Source organism: Epinephelus moara, chromosome 22 (assembly GCF_006386435.1).
Source record: "Epinephelus moara isolate mb chromosome 22, YSFRI_EMoa_1.0, whole genome shotgun sequence".
Classification (NCBI taxonomy): Eukaryota; Metazoa; Chordata; class Actinopteri; order Perciformes; family Serranidae; genus Epinephelus; species Epinephelus moara.
This window is the reverse complement of record NC_065527.1, coordinates 15,530,963-15,552,336: the sequence shown is the minus strand read 5'-3', so window position 1 is coordinate 15,552,336 and position 21,374 is coordinate 15,530,963. Positions and strand designations below refer to the sequence as shown.

Genomic DNA, 21,374 nt, shown 5'->3' with positions numbered 1-21,374 from the left:
TCAGAAAAACCAGCCCTGACGCACGCTGACCTTTAAAGATGTGCCGTTTTCCAAGATGTTACAGAATTTTGATTAAAAATATATAATGGATGCAAATTATCACATGGAGCATTAGATAATTTGACATTCCAGGGCAGCTGTTTCCTCACATTTAGCCTAATTGAGTACGATTTATCAGTAGCACAATAACAGTGGGCTAATGTCACCGTGTAATGATAAATCAATAAGGATGAATCTCAATAGTTTTGTGTAAAGGTCAGAGTGAAGGAAACATAATGGAGATAATGCATTTTGGAGCATTTGAAATAAACTCCTCCCGGGCCAGCTGTCCAATCAGTAATATGCTCAAAATGGTAAGGGTGGAGGTGCAAACTCACTGAACTGGAATCTGAAGCACAGACATTTGCAAAATTAAAGGAACAGTGTGTAATATTTAGGGGGATTTAGCGTTGAGGATTGCAGCCGAAACTTCTCCTGGTTAGAATTCCTCCAGTGTTCATTATTCACGTGGTTTTTACCAGGAGCCGAATCATCTCCAAAACAAACCAGGTGAATAAAACCTTTAAAAACACTGAATAAAGCAGTTTCATGGTAAAAGAAAAAGTGTTTTTCTGACACTCTCGTTGTGAAGTGGATGCTCACTACTGTGGCTGACCTGAAAACTTGAATGGCCATACCGAGAGCCAGTGTTTGGTTTGTCCATTCTGGGCTATTGTAGAAACATGGCAGTGCAACATGGAGATCTCCATGGACGAGGACCCGCACTCTGTGAAGATATAATCGGCTCACACCAAGGTATTGGAAACAGGACGCTTATTATCAGGTGATTAAACCCTAAAGAAGACACACCTGTTATATTAGAATCCATTTCTGCCAAAATATTCCCCTAAATCTTGCACACTGGACTTTCGCCAGACCTTTATAACAACTATCTTTAAATCCAGTGAGCGAAGTAAAACTCAGACTCCAGTGTGTGTATGAAAGACAGGATATCATCTAAATTTTTCTGTTTATGGATCTTCAGCATCAGACAGGGTTATATGCTTCCCTTGAGTTTCCATCTCCAAATTCTTCTGCCATCAGCCCTCACTCTACCAACTCTTACACACACACACACACGCACCCACGCACGCACGCACGCACGCACGCACGCACACACACACACCTTTCTTGGCTGTCTCCCAAGGCGGTCAAACAGATTACTACGGGCGTTAACCCCATCGATCTGCTCCAAATGGCCTCCAAATGCCAGGAATTAGATTTCACACTGGAGAAGAGGGAAATAAAATGCTGTAGTATTTCTTGCTGCTCGACTTGGGAGTTAAGTGCTGCTATACCTTCCTCATTGTGCTAGTTTTTTGCTCAGAACTTCTATCTGTTTTTCAGGACAGTTATAGTTATTTCTATTTATACCTTGTTTGGAGCATATTTCTTGGAGAAAATTGGGACGTAAGACACAGCCTGTACCCAAACTTCTCAGTGGGTGCCTGGGAATCATTGAAAAATACATAAATGTCTCAGTACTGTTGAATAAGGGCGTGTATGTGAAAGAAATAACTAGAAGGAGAGGTTCATTAAACTCTCTTTCTATACATATAGGTACACGAGTGACTGAATAAAGTGAGAGAAGAAGATTTAAAGATTCAAACTGTAATCGCTTAAGAAATATAGCCTTAGATTTGATATTAAAACATATTTTTTCTATAATTGATGGACTGTAAGAAATTTGCAGGGCACTGTGCAGCTGCTGAGCATCACAGAGAGCCACTGAATCAATCTCACAGTCATGAATTACTCCATTGTGGGGCTATAATGGAAGGCAGGTTTATAGCACTGGTTGGCTTGGCTTTATTAGTGCGCGCTTAATGTCAAGCTAATACCTCTTCACTCCGGTCTTTCTCTCTATTCAGCTGCTTGTTTCTGCCTCTTTCTCCCACCATCACTCCACTACCTCCATGCCTCTTTACTTTTGTCCCATTATGTTCCGTCGCCTCTCTCCCGTCTGTCTTGCTTTGACTATCTGGCATTGTCTTTACAGTGTTTCCATAGCTGAATAAGTATTGATTCACGTCTTAAGTGGTCATGCTACCTAACGAGAGGCTAAATATAACCATCTCTACACCGCGGCCCTGATGCGTCCTCTTCCCTCATTTAGCGCACACAAGTGTGGATAGTCACACCGTTGGCATGACAACACACCGGTCAAGGCTCTGTGAGCAGTCACAACTGATTTTGTGTATGTGTGCCGGGCAAATGTGGGAGAGGTTGAATGAAGCGGAGGAGATGAGCAGAGAACGAAGGCCTTACTTTGCGTTCTTGCTTTTTTCCTTGCTGGATTCTCTCCTCTATAAAAAAGCTAAAGGTTCTTGTTTTGCTGGATTCTCATAACTTTCTGTAACTTCCGATGAGCGATTCCATAATATTCGAAGAAATTACATATGTGATTAGAGCTGAAATGATAAGACGACTGAAAGAAAAATAATTGGCAATTATATTTTAATAACTGATAAACTGTTGAAGTCATTTATCAAGCAAAAAATGCCACACATTGTTTAGTTCCAGCTTATTGATTTTTAGGATTTTCTGCTTTGCTGCTTTTTATCATAGTAAATGGAGGATATTTGGGTTTGGGAATGTTGATTGGACAAAACAAACAATTTAAAGATGTTGCCTTGGACTTCTGGAACAAATGATCAGTGGATTCATCAAGAAGATAAGCAGCAGATTAACCTAGTAAGAAAACAATGATTGGTTGCAGGATAAAACGCTATACTGTGCGTGACCTTTGGGTCTGTCTCATTCCCCATCCCCTGGTTGAAAATGCTATAAGACAGTTTGATTTGCTGCGGAGCGAGTGAGGAACATAACCATTCTTTACCACCTACACTACTTTGTCACTCTGGGTAATAAATCAGCTTAAACCTGCACTATCACCGGGCTCTATTGTACTCACGTTGACAAGTTAAGTTGCCCACATTCCTTTTCTGTTGCATGGTAACCATTTGAGAGTCACAAACCTACCAGCCCTCCTTGTTATGGCCAGCTGGGGAGAACTGAATGATAAGAGCATGCAAATGTGATATCTTCTTTAATAGCCTGCTGTTTTATTCAGCTGTGTGGCCAGGATAAGGGATCCCCACTGTGTCTAATCACATCCTCTCCCTCTCATTTCACCTGAGGCATATCTGCAATCTAGTCTATTTTTGACTGACATTACAGCATACATTGTTCTCTACCAGCATGAATTTACATTTACTGGGGAATGCCTTGATTTTTACCAGTAATTGGTGTTCTACTTCAAAAATTGAAAGGCATTCTCACAAAAAGAGTCTGATGATTTAAATCGCATGATTAAATCAGGCTGTGGAGGGGTGAGTGAAGTGCAGGCAGGTTGCTGTTGCAGCTCATTGTGTGACTTGTGGGGTTGTACCTGACTTAGAATAACGCCAGTGAAATCTGATCCTGCTCAATGCGAATACTCGACTGTTTATTCCTTTTTTTATAGAGTTTGAGAGTTTGAACGGGGTTCAGCGGGACATTCAGGGTGACATTGACATTCACATAATATAGTAAACAAACTGAGTTAGCCCTTCAAGTTAATGCATGCTAACTACTAGGGCTGGGTGATATGACCTCAAATCAATATCACAATTAATTAAACATTTTACCTCGTTTATGATTAATGAACAATTATTTTGTTTTTGTCTTTTCCCCTCATATTCCACTGACAAGCTCTGTACTATAAATATGCTCAATTATTAAAGCTAGGGTAATTTTTTTTCTAATTAAAGAGTGCATGTCTTATCTTTGTGATTTTAAAACGACGTGGGCAAGATTACGTCAAATAGAGGTTCTGAATGTAGGTTTTGATTAAGTTTTGATTTATTGCCCAGCCCTACTAACTATGAAGGATTGGGAATGTGCATCATTTTTTGTCGACACTAGATATCAAAGAAAAGCCAGAGACTGTATTGTATGATACCAAATAATAACAAATTAGCACCCCACAGATACTCATCGTAAAGTTACATACTTAAAGCCGCTACAAGGAACTTTTAACTGGATATGCAAAAGTCTCTCGTTTCTGCTGATGTCTGTGCGTGACCTACAACAGCAAATGAGACCGTCGGTGTGAAGATAAGCTATTTCTATATAGTGTATATCCATACCTTTAGGAAACTGTCTCCGGGTCCGCACCAGGTCGCTTCCAGAATGAAACGATTTACGGCACTCAGACGGCACACGTCATCTTACCTAGCTGCTTACATTTATAGTGACTCTTATAAATAGTCTCTATTCCTCCTCCTCGACCAGACCTCCACGGGGAGTTAATAGCAGCAATCATCGGGTAAAAGTTCTGTGAAAGCACTGGACTCACCAACAGTCAGCCACGTCTCCAAAATCCAATCCTCGGGAAGTCAGGAAATCCTTCAGGATAAACGTTTTGTTCGCTAGTGATCTAGCATTTACCAGCCCAATCCTGGCAGGAGCCGGCGGGTCCACGGCGTTAGCTGTCCAGGGAGCCACACACAGAGGCCGCAAGTTGCGCAGATTCACCCTATAGGTTAGGTTTGTTATTTTGGTGAAGTAGAGGTACAATGACTCTAGGTTCACTTGGTTTCACATGGTTCCGAATACCCGTCTCCTGGGGGAAAGTCCTGTGTTTTGTGATCCATCTACCACCCCAAAGTGCCTCTTGACGTCCACTACCTCCTTCTTAACTCCCCTCACTTGCAAGGTTGTCTGAGTCCTTGACCTCAACTTATGGCTTTGAGATGATCATCAAAAAACTGACTGAAAAACAGGAGAACGTAAAATGTAAAGATGTGTCAAGCCTGCAGCCATGATACCCGTCATGCTCCTAGTAAATTTACCCAGAAGGTCACAACATACAGTCCTGCATGTGTAGTTAGGACTGTCATTCCTCCACATTCGATTTTCAGTTTTTCAATCTTGGCTGTGGAGGACCGGCTGTGCTGTTGTTCAGTAGGAAATCTCATTCAGTCGCTGGCTGATGGCTAACAAGGTCAAATAACTCTCCAGATGAGATGGACTGTGTCAGAAGGCGCAAACACACACACACACACACGCACCACCTGCCATTCAGTCAGTCAGTCCATCTATCTGTCTGCGGCACAGAGGAACACATCCTGAATTGAGTGGCAATAATGGAGGACTGAGGAGGGAAGTGTTTACTGCTGATAGGAATATCATTACAAACTGTGGAAATCAGGGAATCACAGCAAAACCAGTTAGCCAGCTCATGTAGCAATCAATAGAAACCTACACTCTCTTCTCTCATTGCTCTCCCTCTCTCCTCCTCTCGCACAATCTCTCCCTCCGGTTGCTATAGTGACGTGAAATGGCTGTATTCTGCAGCACTGGATCAGAGCGGGGGCCTGCTCTCGCAGTCTGTGAGATACATTTGTTTTACATGATGGTTTCAAAACACACACACACAAGGTTGTGATTATTGTATGTTAATATGTACCGCAGCACTTTGAGAGTATAACAAGTGAAATATTATTAAAATGTCACATCATTTTTTTATAAACAATATACATTACAACACAATAACACTAGTCAGTACCCTGTTTTTGTGGTGCATCCATCACAATATGTCTGCGTACCTGGTGAGCACAACGGTTTTTCTTGTACAGCTGGTAATTATTGATTCACTGACTAACAGGTTAGGGTTAGGTACTGCCCTGCTCCTTTGACGATTATCCCAAACTATCCCTCTTATTCTCCTGACAAAAATGAACAGGAAGAATCTATAATTCATCTGTAACTTATATTTGTTTTAGAGGAGTCTATAGGTTTAGATTTTTATAAGGGTTTGTGAAGTATATTTGACATTCAGATTCTTCTTCTTCTTCTTGTTGCTGAGCCCTCATCTTAAATTTGTCATGTTTCTCCTGGTTTTTACCACAAAAACTAATTAAAATGTCCTTTATCTCTTTTCCTTGTCTCTCTATCTCCCCCTTTATTCATGCTCTCACCTTCACCTTCACCACCCTCCTCTGTGTCTGTAGTGTGACAACGCCAAGGGGCTGAGGGCCTTCTTTGATGCCATATGTTACGGACCCAAACACCTGATGATCTTCGGTGGTGTCTGCCCCTCTGTGACCTCCATCATCGCAGAGTCCTTGGAGGGCTGGAATCTGGTGCAGGTAGGGGTTATACTGCATATGACATTGTGTGTGTGTGTGTGTGTATGCGTGCATGTCATATATAGCCTGTGCAGTATGTGCAGTGTTTGTGAACCCTGGATGCTGCTGTGCCAAATCTGTCAGTGGGTAGGATAGGATTAAACAGACATGCTGATTCCTGTGTACTTACTTACACTATGGTTTCTTCATGTTTCTGTGTTACTATCAGAAAACCTGAATTTGCTACTTAATTGAGTTTCCCAAAAATCTTGTCCCTTAGAACTGCAGTGTGCAGATAGGTCCTGGGATTTCAAAGGGGTCCCAACTCATGGCTTAATCCCTCATTAACCTTGCCAGGGTGAATGTCTAATTGGCGTTGCTCTAATCCGTAGAATCCTCCCTCATTTTACAATCAGAGACGGAGTCAAAATGGCTTAAACCCATTGTTGTAGTAGAGCACTTGAAATCTGTTGTTAAAAATTTGAGCATGACTTCCAAAAAGCATGTGGACTTGTGCGTAAAGTAAGACATATTATCAAACTATAAGGGCTTCTCCTTGTAGTGAAAGGCAGTCTCATGTGGCACACGTGATCTAGCTGATGTTTTTGTAGTGTTTTGTCATTGATATGAGCTAATAAAAGTTTTTCCACTCAGTCCAGTCGATGTTAATTACCTGCTAGACATTCTTATAATAGATTTTACCATTCAATTATACTCATGCTTGCTAAATGGCATTTGCTGCCATTAAATTAGTCGAGCTTTATGACTGCTCACTGTAGGCATTAAACACCACTCATTCTTGCATCTGGTAAACTTTTGACCCCTTGAATTAATACTTACAGTTTCTTTGACTCTGTACTGTACTGCAGTACCAAAGAGGGGAAATGCCTCCTTCCAGATACTACATTTCATTTGCTGCAAACCCTACAAAGGTTATCGGGCACAGATAAGAAAGGGAGTGAAGCTTGTGCTTGGAAGAGATAGCATAATTCAAGAGGCTGCATTTTGAACTGAATGTCACATTACGTGGCATATTTCTTCCGCCTGCAATTACTGTAAATCGGCTGCTTTTCATGTTCCTTTCTGCTCGCTCGTCTTGTCAGGGTCACTCAAGAGTGAAAAGATTGGCAGGATGGCGGAATGAAAGGACGAGTAATTTTTTGTTTCTGTGTTCACTTCCTCTCGGTGGTAATGATCTCAGTCTAGGAAGAGGGGTTCAAGCCATAGTTGAACTATAAGTGCTCTTCTGTGTTTGTCTGTGTGGTTCTTGTGTGCCTGTGTGTGTGTGTGCGCTCTTCTTTCTATTTATTGGCTTGTTTGTCAGGGATTACCTGCAAGAAGTGCAGTAGCAATCTTCTGCTCTGCAGAACACTCAGCCTGGTACAATGTGTTCCCCAGAGCACTTTACCAACCCAGCTCTTTTCACTATTAGTACACAGAACACCAACAAATGTATGCCAGTCCGATCCCAAATACACATTGTGACACTGCCTGAATACTAGACTGCAAGTGATTGATGGAAAACATGTAAGGCCAAATGGCAAAGAAAACTCCCAGAATGTACCTGTTTCTAAAGGAGATGCCTTTGAAATACACACTTGTATTCAATAGCAAGGTTAAGTTTTGTTGCTGTTGCTACAAGCACATAAATGGCTTTTTTGGGCCAGCAAGCATGTAGGTACAAGGGCACTCCAAAGATATTTATTTATATCAGTTAGCTGTGGAGACTTACTTCATACTGAAACGAGTGTCTGTCGAGGAGTTCAAGTAATGTAGTATCATATTAGACATAATTATTTGTGTGTAAATTTGTCTATAAACAAGTACGTGTTAATATGTGCATGCTTGTTGTTATATTTCTGGCGCTTTGGTTTCTGTTTTCTGAAATGCAAGATGTCCTCGCAGACCTGAGCTACATCCTCATCAGAGTATGACTCACCAAGCAACTATAATATACACTGGAAATCTGCAGAAAGACACGTCAGTGGATGTAAACCACACACCAGATAGCTATTGGTTGTTCTGTGGAGCAGAAATGTGCAGTAAGGTGACACCTGTGTGTTTAGCTATCATGTGCTTATCAAGCTTGTCCTTGCACCTGCCAGCTAGATAGTTGGCGTGAGCCTCTCTGTTCCATCTCTGAGCCTATTGACTTTCATTAGATTCTATTGAACTTGTGTGTTTGTTTACCTTGTGTTTGTTTGCATGTGTGTTTTGTATGTGCATTTTGTGTGTGTATTTTTATGAAATACGGACAGCTCTCTGCTTTGACAACATCTGTGGCCAGGAGGTAGATAGACATTGCTCTTGCTAGAAAAATGCTCTTGTGTGAAGGAGGGAATGAGAAGATGGACAGGAAGGAAGGACATGAGCAGAGGAACTCAAGAGGAGGAGAGAGTGAGATGAAGTTTTGAATCCTGCACCCCACAACGTTTAGTGTGCCACATCAGTGGGAATCTGTTTTTAAAACTCTGAATTCTGTCACCCTGCATATTTATTACCCAGCTCTGGCACCCCGTCTGCAAGACTTGAGTTGGCATGGAGGGAAATAGAGAATTTTTCATGGTGATATTATGGGCCAGGCTTAACAAGCTCATCATTTACACATCAAAACAGGGAGCTCGCTGATACTATCTACAGTAGAGATAGCTGAGAGAACAACCACTCCTGGAAAAAGCTTAATCATACACCCATAAAAATAGCTTTCAATCAGTGCTGATGCTTAATAAAGTCAGCATTGAAACGCTCAACAAAAATAAACTCCCACTGCATACCCGCTCATTACGCTCTATGCACACACTTGAATGCACATACTCATACTTAAAGCAGAACAGGTTTTAGAAAGGTAGTATCAGTGAAATAGTTTTTGTACTGAAACCAGTAGCCAGTGTTTTTTTTTTATTTTTTTTTTAAATTCCCAGCAGGTGGAATAATCTCTTAAAAGGAATCTATCCTGAAGCCTCCCTAATAGGGTTCAGGGTTAGGAGATGATACAGTAATACAAATACTAGTAATAGATAGAGAACATGGAGGAAGGAGGAGAACGAGGCAGTAAGACAAAGATGGAGGAAGAAATGGAAAGCTCTCAATAACTCTATTCCAGACTGGTAGACTCATGGAGTGCAACGACCTGCGAGGTGAATGTCACGTGATTGATTGAGACAACTGAAGGCGTCATTCGGTTAATTCACCTGTCAGGTTTCTTTATTCTTTTCACCTCTATGTGAAAATCGCTACAAGAGAAACAAACTTGCAGCAAGCAAACATCTCACCAAAATCTGAAATTTTATCCATAATGAATGTTCATCACCTATAGTTAGTCAGATTTCAGAAAACCACTTCAAAGGACGTCCTTAAAATGCAGTACTTCCAGATTTCTGTAACCTAGTTCTAGTATCACAGAAGTTTTCCTTAAATTCTTTAATGTGTGGCTTTACCAACTCCGTCTGGCTGGAGAAATAGTCTATAATGAAGAGGATATCTCCCAATTTCAACATGATAAAATACAACAAACATCATTTTTAGAATCCTTTCCTACTTAAAAGTGGCCATTGTCAAAAAATGGAAATAAAACCTCATACAACAACATCTTCAAACCAGTGACCAGATGTAGGATTGGGTACCGATACCTGTTGCCAGTATGGCACCGGCTCCTCTATTGGCGGTACTAACTGGACCAAATCGCAATGTAGATTTCAGTGCCAGATTGTGTGCATAGAGAGAAGACTGAGTCAGGCTGTGGCCTGTGTGGTTAAACGTACAGCGCAGTGTGTATTGTCATTGAATAATTGCCCAAGACCCTAGCCAAGTTCCTGTGTCTTCCTTGATACCTGCTAATTAAAGCAAAGAGGGTTATCCTGATGTTAGCAAGCTAAGTTAGCCTCCCACTGGAACCTAACCAGGCTCACTTAATGTGGACCGTTCAGGTGGGCCAGCTATGCTCATTGTAGTGACAATCTCAGCCTCTCCGAAACAGATAATGGAGAAATGTCTGCCTACCGAGTCCTTAGGGAGACGATTACTGATCCGAATCACAGACTGTGAAAATAATGGACATAGCTACCGTGACATCACCCATTGGTTTCTGGATCCCAATTTTAAAGCCTCCAGTTTGGCACTTTGGTAGTCGCCATCTTGGTTTTTTGGAGCCAGAAGTGACCATATTTGTGCAAAAGGCTGGCGCTGTGGAGGAGCGAGTTACGTCATTGCTACAGGCACCATTTAGGCACAAGTGTCTGATCAGTGGCAGACGACATTTACCAGGCCAATATCAGCCTGAGACAGCACAAAGCATGCAACACATATTGTACATTACAAATTAAGCTTCACTTGCTGGCAGCATATTGTTGAGATATGTATGCACTGTACCTACAGATTGATATGTTTGTGACACTTCATGACTCATGTCTCTCGACGCTCATTTGTCAACCTCCTTCCCTCAGCAGCTCTGCTCTGTACTTACAGTCAGATTTTATAATACAGTGCTGTACATGTGCTAAAATGACTGCCCAAGCAAATTAAAATGGTGGATAAGAATGCTACCAGGGCCAATGGACAGATGGCGAGTAGCGGATTGCGGGAACGATGGAGGAATAGACAGACAGGGGCAGACGTAGACTGTAATGGCATAAAATTGAAATTCAAAGAAACAGGGCAAGACGCAGCTGTGTTTGTGGGCTGCCATCGGCCACAAATGCCACTGATTGCTGTGGTTTTATTTCCGCAAGACAATGAATGTTGAAGCCATCCTCTTGGCAGCCATCTTGGTCTGTGATTAATCTTGTGTTCTCCTCACCATGGTGTTATATAATTCCAGAAAGCATTTGGCGAGCTTTTTAAATACTTGCTGGCACAGGTATCTGTATCCAGTCAACACGCTGCACTCACTTTAGCCTTTTTTTCTTAACTCACGAGAGGTCCCTTTCCTCTCCACAGCAGTGGTGTCTATTTTCTGTAAATGGCTCATTGAGTGCCAGGAAATAGCCCCAACCCACCCTCCCGCCAGTTGCTGGCCCCTTCTCACTCACCAATTAGGCCTATCAGTGGCAGCACTGTTCATTTTCAGCCACGTCGAGTGTGTAATGAAAAATTATGCTTCCCGATCATTTTGCCTCTTGTGAAAGAGAAGAAGACAAGGGAGCGTTATTCCTACAAAATTGATCATCTGTAGAAATGGACATACTTTGAAGAGGGCTGTTTATTTATATCATGTCAATATATATTTTTCCCTCTGTTAAAGCAGTATGGAAAATATGCACATATTTATTATTCACTAGTGAGTTTAAGTGGAAAAAAGAGGAAATGTGACTTTCAAAGATTTTTTTTTTGAAAATGCAGACAAGAAAATCCGGCTCCTCTCTCTTTACTTGTGTTGCCATGTCGTAGTTTGGATATTTCCAGGTGTCCTGTGCCCAAATGTAGAGCCTGCAAAACTTAACCATCAAACCTCAGATTCATTTATCTTTTAGGGACACTGAATAATGAAGGCAATATATAGAGGGAGGAGAATGTGGATGCGCCTTCTCAAGGTATTGTGGTCAAGACCTGGACATAGAGCTAATATTTACCTGTATATGAAGCCCATTTTTCTTCGGCACTTGCTATATCGATCGTTGATGCTTCATTAAACCAGGCAATTTGGGGACAGCAAAGTTGCATCCCTGCCTCCTTGAAGTGCAGCGTTCTCTCCTTTTTTTTTTTGAAGCCTCCACCAACTCTTTAGGGTCTTCTTTTTCCTATTTTTTTTCTCTCATTCTCCCTGAGTGCTACACTGGATGCTTCAATAAAACATGTGATGCCTAGCACTGCAGTATTCTGCCTCACTTACGTCAAATCCTCCTGTGTACCGTATCAATATTTCATGACTTCCAAAGTTTAAGCTAAAATCTCAGAGTGCAAGGGCAAGGATGGTGTGAGGATCACAATAGATCATAATTTATCAGCGTTATGAGTGGAGTTGAGGCTCGCCACTTTGTGCTGCGTGTGTGAGCGTGTGCTGGTTCTGCTCTGCGGCCAACCAAAGGTTATATAAACTACTCTAAAGGTTAAAAGACCCCCCCGAACCATATTCATATTTGGTTGTATGTGTACTTGTGTGTGTTTACTAAGTCTCTCTCTCTCTTTGTGAGTGTGACTTAGGATAGGACCGTAGGGAAAAAGACAAGATGCTTAAGAGAGGCAATTAGGCCTGATTTTCATACTGTCTCAAAGCTTCTAGGCAAGACCCAGGGGAACCAGGAAGTGGTGTCCCTGACTATCTAAACCAGTCCAACTCTGGATTAATGCTGATTGAGAACCTTGACGTCACAGGTTTTTTTTTAATGGGCCGACTGTTATGTTATCCGTAGAGACAAGGGTACAATTTGGGAAGTGAGTGGGGGGAGCATTCAGCATTATTTTTATGGGTTGTAAATTACATCCTAGATTTCTGTGACAGGCTGCTGATGAAGTTAAACAAGGCGAATGTTGACATTTAAAGCAAAGCTAATTCTAAGACAAATGAGGCTGCTGCACAGATGCAAAAATATGAAGACTTCCTCTTAATGCCAGTGTTTTCTCATTGATTCTATCACAGTTTCTCTCTCTTTTATCCCTAAAGGCAAAGACGAGGCGGGAAAAAAAAGTATTAATTATATGCTATGCCGTGCATTAATCAGACTTGTTTGGTCATGAATGCCGCCTGCACTTGTAAAATGCAGCAGCATGTACTGTAAGGCTGAGCTCACGCACGCTGTCGTACCTATTTGCAGTGCCAAATGCGCACCATTTGACAGGAAACACAGTAATTAGCTAATTAGCAGCATTTGTTGAATGCAAGCCGTTAACGGGTTGCAACTGTTGGTGTCACATATTGAATAAACATGCTAGTTTATAGGCACTCAATAAGAACAAGAGCTTTGACAGAACATCTTTCTGTGTCTGTTCTTCCCACGGAAGTAGAAACAACAAACTGAAACAGTTTCTCATTCTTTCTTTCTTTTTTTTTTTATAACACTGACACATCTCTTTGACACCAAGGTCTATAAGACACATTCAAAAGGAATACAAGATGAATACATGCTGAATTTAACCCTTGCATTTGAGTACTATCATTTCCCCAGTAGTTTTTCTAAAGGAGGGCGAGTAGTAAAAACAAAATCAGTGCGTCATACTCACGGCACTAATGATGGTGCAGGTCCTGCCAGCCACCAACAACAATAAACAAACTATACACATTAATAGTTCGAGCTTGTTTTTGATGTCTCGCACAGGGACCTTATCATACACACCCATCTTGTGAAGACTGTAAGATATGTTTTTTTGTGCCCCCAAATCCTGGTTCTTTTCCCGTTTCCCTCTTCTCTTTTGGGGTTTCCAGGCTTTGATATTCCTTATTTAGGTCATGGAGTCCATAGCACTTTGAAGAGCTTCCTGGGTGTGTACAACTTTTAGTTTCTAGATGAAAATAAAGCTTTTAACAAGAAGATCCTATGATAAATTGAATTTGTTATTAATTTCCATCTAAAATTAATATACTGTAATGAATGGAACTCAGAAGCATGTACAAGTTAATTTGGCTTTATTTTTGGCTGCCAAAATCCATCCCTGTACTGTAATCAGGCTCATTTGCAATTCAGGCTGCTAGACAGCTATTTTTGCACTGACGAAGAGTCACAAAGAAGTAAGAGAAAGAAAAGGTGTACAGGAGCAGGAAAAAAGAAACTCTTTGGAGACACTGAGGGAGAAAAAAAAGCAATGCAGGAAGTAAAACAAACAAATTTAATTTAAGGACTAGGAGACGGCTGCGCTGAATGATTGACAAGGTCAGACCTCAGTTTCCATGCACATATTAGCTCAGGATGTTAAGAATACAATTGATTTAAAATAGTGAGCGCAAACAAAAAAACTCCTCTCTGATCATAGTTACATTTCACATTAGATACCAAAAAACTGAAGGAAGAGTGTGCTTGAGTGCAAAGAAGAGAAACAACAAGTAAAAGCTGAGTCATACATGTATGTAGGTGTGGAGTCTATCCTCTTTGGGTTGTGACTTAAATCAAATGCCAACTTTTGACTCTTTTTTTAAACAGTTCAACCAATGAGATCCATCCATCCATCCGTCTTATCCTATTCAGGGTCACAGGGTCATACGCTCAGACTCTCATTCACACCTACAAGCAATGTTTTATAGTCAACAGTCAACCTAACCTTTATGTCTTTGGACTATGGGAGGAATCCTGAGCACCCGGAGAAAACCCACGCTGCTCTCTTGCTAATCTCACAACCCCTCAGGTTAATCTTGTGACTCAATGTAGGCCCCCAAGGTTGGGAACCATCAGCTTAGGTGGTAGCACTGGATAGTTAACACAGTGGTTCCGTCTTAGGTGGTGTTTTTGGTGATGGAGATTAATAGATTTGCTGTAGGAAGGCATTAAGAGGTGCAGTTATCCAGTAAACTGAGCTGCATATTGCGCCCTTAATTAGTTAGAAGATATTGAGTATTTTAACGTCTGCACAAGTCATGTTCAGACCTGAGTGAGTCAATTTCTCTTTTCAGTATTGTCTGGATAAGCTTCATCTAATCTAGATCACAGCACCATGTTGCCAGTGAGCTTTTATAAAACCCTGAAAGGCCGCTTCTACCAGGCTCACCTTCATCTCAGATTTTTTTTCCAATACTGTGACATTTTAGAATCACAGGGCTGGGTACCTCATCGACCCAAAAATTAGTGTCGGAAACGGGCTTCTCTGAGGCCGGCATTAGGAGGATCCTTTCAAACGATATCAAAAACAAGGGCGGACTCGCTGAGCAATTGGACATCAAAGAGGACCCGGCTCCATTACAAGCCATTAAAACCATAACGGCTGCTTGGAAAGAGTGAAGCTTAGAGGATCGATAAAGGGCAGTTTAACTGTCTGACACAGCTCACTAATATCTGAAACATCAACTCCCCTTCAGAGAGAGAGACAGAGGAAGAGGGAGGGGGGGGGAAGAGGGAGAGAGAAAGAAGATGAGGACAAAGTTAGTGGGTGAGAGAGAGGAAATGGAAAGAGAGAAAGACTCTTGAGATCATTACAGAGTGCTTTCCATCTCCATTCACCCCTCCCTGCTGTACAGTAGGCTACATGATATCACTTGATTTCCATGTGAGATCGGCCTATAGGATCATTCAAATCTTGTACAGAACACACATGTAAGCGCACACTTACACACCAGCAAACAATGCAGGAGGATAAGCATTATTCTATTATAGCGCTAGAGAAATATCAAGGGTCGACCTCAGGGGCTGAAAAAAGACAACTCGGAAGTGCCTAAAATTGCAGTTCCTTAAATGGCCACTTGAGGCTGGCTCTAAAAGCAAGTCAATCCCCGTAGACCACCATGTTAATGCCCAATAAACATGTGTACAGCCTGACAAAAAAATGGTTTTGGCCTTCATGGCTAATTTCCCCTTCATGACAACTGTACAGGTAACAAATTTGGCTCCAAAAATCCAAGATGGTGACAGCCGCAATGCCAAACTTTGCTCATTATCTTTACTCAGTCTTTGAAAAACACTTGTTTACTCTAGGAAATACACATTTCTATAGTTTATAGGAATTCCAAATTGTTACTGGTAACATGTAGCACAGTAAAAATAGCGCTCACCTTTGCTCCTGATGGCTGTATTTACCAGAGTTATTCTAACTACACTAGACCGAACTGTTTGGTGTATCAAATTGCATCCATCTTAAAACTGATCAAAGTGTTTTCTGTGACAAACACCAGAACCAGGCAGAAAGGCTTGAACACCCTCTCCACCTCCTCACTTGATTAAATTCCTTTTCCTCTTTGTCACTCTTTTCTTTCTGTCTTTTCCTCCCACACGATCCTCTTTCGCTTTATCGGGGCATCAGAATGCGGAAGCGTTAAGCCTCCTTGAGGTTGATACTGAGCTCAATGCTATTTTCATTCCCTATTGGTGCAGTCATTCAATACCTCTCTTTTCAGTCTACGGCTGCAAATAGAATCCAGTATGATGAGCGGCGATAAATGATAATGTCTCTCTAGCTACAGGCAACATCAACTTAGTCTCTAAAGACATAATCACAACAGAAATTAACATAAATACTGTGTGAGTCTGTACATATGTGTATGTACAATATGTTTGTTTTCATGATTCATAATGACACATTGACATGGGACCAAAATTGACAAGTGGCCCAGTTTGATTTTGTTGATCAATTCAGGGGTGATGTCCTCTAAATGTTGCTCAATTAAATTCAGTTTAAGTTACACAAGTCAGTAGCCCCTTTTACACTGCCAGATTTTCAACAAATGTTGGGCCATTTTGCAGGCAAGCTGCGAGCGTTTAGACACACAGAGCCAGATTGGCGAGCTGATCCGAGGTGCCCAATTTTCCACCTCGTAGGGTAGACATATTGGCGGAACCTTTTTGGTTTAAAAAGAATGAGGTGCCCTTCCGCCACGGGAGGGGTTGTTGATGACTTGTGGGAGGAGCTGTTGATGACGCCGCGTTGATGACTTGTGGGAGGAGCTGTTGATGACGCCGCAAGTGCGACCCACTGGCAGTGGACTAACAGGAAACAGCTGATAGCAGGAATTAGCTAGTAGCAAGAGCAAGAGGGAAACGTCGAAGGACTGAACAGCAACGGCTTCCCTTCACATGCTGAGCTACACGTTTTGTTACTTGCTCACGCCCCGCATTGCCCCGAAAAAGCCACATTCTGTATGAACAAAAGTAGGAATACCTTGGCTCATCACAGAGTAAAGTCCTTGATGTTTACATGATTATGTAAATGGAAAAAACCTAAATTGAACATTTCTTAAAATTATGCATATATGGCCAAATCCCATTTCTTTTTTTAACCCCTACCCTTCATTTTCAAATGCCACCTTGCCCCCTGTGACAGAGTTACAATGGGTAGCAGTTAAAATCTTCCCCCATGAAAGAGGACAGCCCTTCAAGACCCTGATTCGTCATTGGTAGTTGTCAAAACTGGTGTTTAATTAAAACAGACTGTGAATTTGCCATCCTCTGCTGAGTTGATTTCTGTTTTGTGGGCTATAGGCGTCCTTTTGTGGTTGTCAAGACACCCACAATTTGCTCACAGCTAGGTTTAATGCCATCAATTCATCAAACAAGTTATCAAATAAACACTGCGTCATTACCAGACAACTAGCGGTGCTCTGTAGGCACGTTAGCAACCTGTGCTCCCACACTTTCAGTCTGCACTAATATTAGAGCAGCAGCAACAAGTGCAGCAACTTAGCTGTTGGACTTGGAATTTTGTGTGTCATATGGTATCAAACACAGAGGGCTCTAGTTTCCCCTGCACGGCGCAGGGTGGCGCAGGGTGGTGCAGGGTGGCGAACCCCGCGCAGAGCTAGTTTCGAGCAGTGCAACTCGAGGCGCACTCAGTTTGGTAGTTTGGCGGACCGAGGTGCGCTGAGATGGGTGTGGAAGTGCAGCAGGGGGAGGTGTCGACAGATCCAGCTTGGCGCAGTGACAGTTTCGTGCCAAAAGGCTTCGCCGAAGGTGCGCTAAGAGCTCGCCAGCTGAAACCAGGTCTACTGTCAACGCAGGCGGAGTGCAGCCGGTGTAAGCCGAAGTTTGGCTGACTGGCGGACAGTGCGCACACGTCACCAAAACCTCACAGGCAGGTTTCCAGAATATCAGGCAGATTAATAATGCAATAAATACCCAAAAAACACTATTCAATGCAACTATCTGCAATCAGCACATAAACTTATCTCTATATCGACTGTCCCGTCACATCTGATGTCAGATCAAAGGGGATTGGCACCATTTGGCACGTTTGGCACACATAATGGAAACCCAACCTGATTTGATTAACACAGCTGCAAACTAATGAGTTCACATCCCTCTCAGCCAACCACAAGCAGCCACAGCATCAGATAGGGAGTATATATTCAGCATCTGTCGTCTTAGAAAAGTCAAAAGAAAAGAAACGGAGTGAGACAGCGAGAGAGAAAGAGAGAGCGCACGCGCGCATGAGAGAAACGCAACATTGATTTACAATTGTGGTGACCTCCTCCCAGGCTACATTTGCATCATCAGCCCGTGGAGGTCTGCTCGCAGTTCCATATATTCGGACACTGCGAGCTTGGACCTCCCGGACCAAAACATCAGTTTCCTCCTGGGAGAAGTTTGGCTGTCTGACGCTGCCGCTCTCTTCTGCCATGGCGAATTGAGTAAACTCTCATTACGCCTTCGCGCGGCGCATTTAAGGGCGAGGTGAGGGGCTTTTGATTGGTGTGATGTGAATGGGCTGTGTAAAACCCACTCCACGCCTTCTCTCCTCCCTCTTTCCGACTTGCGCAGGCAGAAGGGACGGAGGTGGGAAAGACGAGTAGCTGCGCCAGCGTGCACGGTGTGCCAAACTTGCAAAATCCGCCTGGCCACACCCAGGTGGCGAAGCGCAGGTGCGCTGCGCCCCCGCCTCACCCGGTCTGCGAAACTAGAGCCCACACTGTCAAAATGCAGACTGTCATGCACAACAATGTAGGTAATGTTAGCTAGCTAGCTAGCTACTAAAACATCGGCATTATAGTGAAGAAACAGACCATAATACACTGAAACGACATAAAACTAAAATAATATGATGGTAAACGATAAAAAGCATGATTGAAAACAGGGAATATACAGCATTGTGAGAAAAACAGAAGATGATACAATGGTTATTGTTATTTTAAATCTTTATCAAAATACAGTGGTTGGTTTCATTTGTTGCTTGTGCAGCTATCTTGCTGATGATTTCTCAGACTCGGTTTGAAGTGTGCCTCTGAAAAACCTCAGTTTAGACGGCCACGTGGCCCTTACACTTCACCCTACATCTCTATCCCAACAACAATCGGGACACCCTACCCCCAGACATGAATGCACAAAACGAAGGGGTAATGGCTAAGTGCTGGGGGCAAGGGGAGTATTGGGATTGAGCCATATATTGTGTGTTCTCTCTATTCTAACCAGCCCTTTCCCCTAAATTGTGTCCAGTTGGTAAATTTAACGTGATTTCCAAGACTTATTTTTCTTTTCAGAGACAGCGAACAGTAAGCAAGCGGCTTCTCTCCTCTCAAATCACAAATCCCACTGCCAGTTGGTGTCCTCTTTGAACAGCTGTGCCACTCAGACTCAGACTCAAACAGACAAACAATTGTTCAGATGGATAAACGGACATAGCCATACATGCACAGATGCAGAAGCAGACATGTGCATGCATAACATGTTTCTCTCCCTCCATGTCAAAGCATCTCGCTCTCCCTCCTTTTCTTTCTATCACACTCTCATGTAACAAAAGGGGTTTTCCTTTACAAAGGGCCTCAGAAACCCTTGGGCTCACAAAGTAGAAATTGCTATAATTGATGAAGACGTAGTGAAGTGTTTGGCACAAGGAAGTCCCATATTCTAATTCTGCTGGCAGAGATTGGGGCTTGTACTTGTTTTAGTGCGCAGAAAGTAATGGCTTAGAAACTGCGTTCATGAATAGTCATAACATGCTTTCTGCTGCATTATGATATGTTTATAGTGTGACATTTGTCAAAGGATTTATCTTTGTTTTGTAGCTGCAGCGTCGCATTTACATGTAAATTGGTATCATGATGTGCATATTCAAAATGACTGAGCAGTTTCTCCATGTAGTATGAAAATGGATGTCGTTAAATGGCAGCTTTTAAGGTCTTTTCAGAATTTCTAACTGGTGCCATTACATTGTTATACAACAGGCCATTTCTTTATGATGCTGTCCTTCAAATCAGGCACCTAATACAGCTCCAGTCTCTGTGCAGTGCACATTAAATCTGTTACTAAAGAGATAGCACATTTACCGGAGTGTGGCTTATTTTGACAGAGAATGATTTAAGATTTTTTTAACACTGCAGCAGCTCAAAACATGCACTTATTTTGTGTGTCATTAAACAGAACATCTCAAGGACTATACTACAAATTAGTTGCTTGACAGTACAGTCCCTGATAGTAAATCTGCTATGTTAGGGCGTTTAAATTAACTCACAGAGTTGTCAATTAAAATAGCCATGAACTATGGATGCTATGCAACTACACACTATAGAATGATGAGCTGTATGTCCGAACAGTGATGTCTGTTGTGTTATGTGCTATGTTATGTTTTCTGAACCGCTGTGAGGACAGCACGGGTGTTTCCGACTTGACAGACAGCATGAAAACTATATGACTCATAGTGCTTTGAGTTATGTGAATTGTGTTTTATATATAAATGTCCTGAGATGCAGGCAGCACGGCACAGCTCTGTTTAAAATTTTAATTCAAACCTTTTAGTGGTTTGCAAGCAGCAGGACCAGAGAGACAAAGCAGACAGAGCAGCACAGCTAGCTCATTAGTACAGAGTGGAATTTGTCTGTCCTTGAACCTCTGTGTCTCTCACGCACATGCACACACATATCACATACATTATATGTATATATGTATATACACACATACAGTCAAACAGGTGCACACGATTTGCTGCAGACAGACCCATGAACAAGCACAAAGATACATATTTCATACACACTGTTTCACACAAAAGGTATGGCATCTCATGCAGGCATACACAGACACACACAGACACACACACACACGCATGCAGGCCAAGTTATGCATCCATACACTTATCTGACGCCCACAGAGCTCAACAGGTTGGCAAGAGAAAAAAGGGGAAAGTGGGGCAGAATGTTCGTAAGCACAGAGCACAGAGTGTGCATATGGTCTGATGTCCTTGTAAAACAACACGCATACCCTCTCTCACACACATAGACACACTGACTAGGTAGATGCATTCTCACTTATACCAACCTTTAAATTTATAAATACCCTGGTGGTATTAAAAGCGAGTTTGTGTTTGACTTGTGGAGTGCCGGGTATTCCTACATCTAAATGCGTCAGGACTGTTCCTCATCATGCTGTGGTCTTTAAGCTGCTGCACATGTCTTGCCCATTTTAATAATATGATTTAGAGCTCACACAGCACAGCTTTTACTGGACAAAATGTTATCCATTACATGCAGAGTTTAGCATAAGTTTGCTTTAATTATTGAAGACCTTGAGACATTTACAGGAGCCTTCCTACACCTGAAGGGTCGAACAAAATGTTCGGTTGACATTACTATCATACGTTGGTCATGTGTGTGTGTTTGGTTGTGTGTGTCTCGTAAACTACTGGACCAATCAGTGTAATATAAGACTCCTCACTCCTTCTAACTGG

The 21,374-nt window shown here is 42.1% G+C and overlaps 1 protein-coding gene across 2 annotated transcripts in view; it reads left to right on the top strand.

Annotated features, from left to right (window-relative positions):
- gabbr2 (gamma-aminobutyric acid (GABA) B receptor, 2) overlaps positions 1–21,374 on the top strand; it is a 227,339-nt gene that overhangs the window by 55,957 nt on the left and 150,008 nt on the right. For both annotated transcript variants that reach the window (XM_050035369.1, XM_050035367.1), the window contains exon 2: positions 6,036–6,173. In XM_050035369.1, coding sequence (XP_049891326.1) covers positions 6,036–6,173 — 138 coding nt within the window. The remainder of the gene's footprint in view (positions 1–6,035; positions 6,174–21,374) is intronic.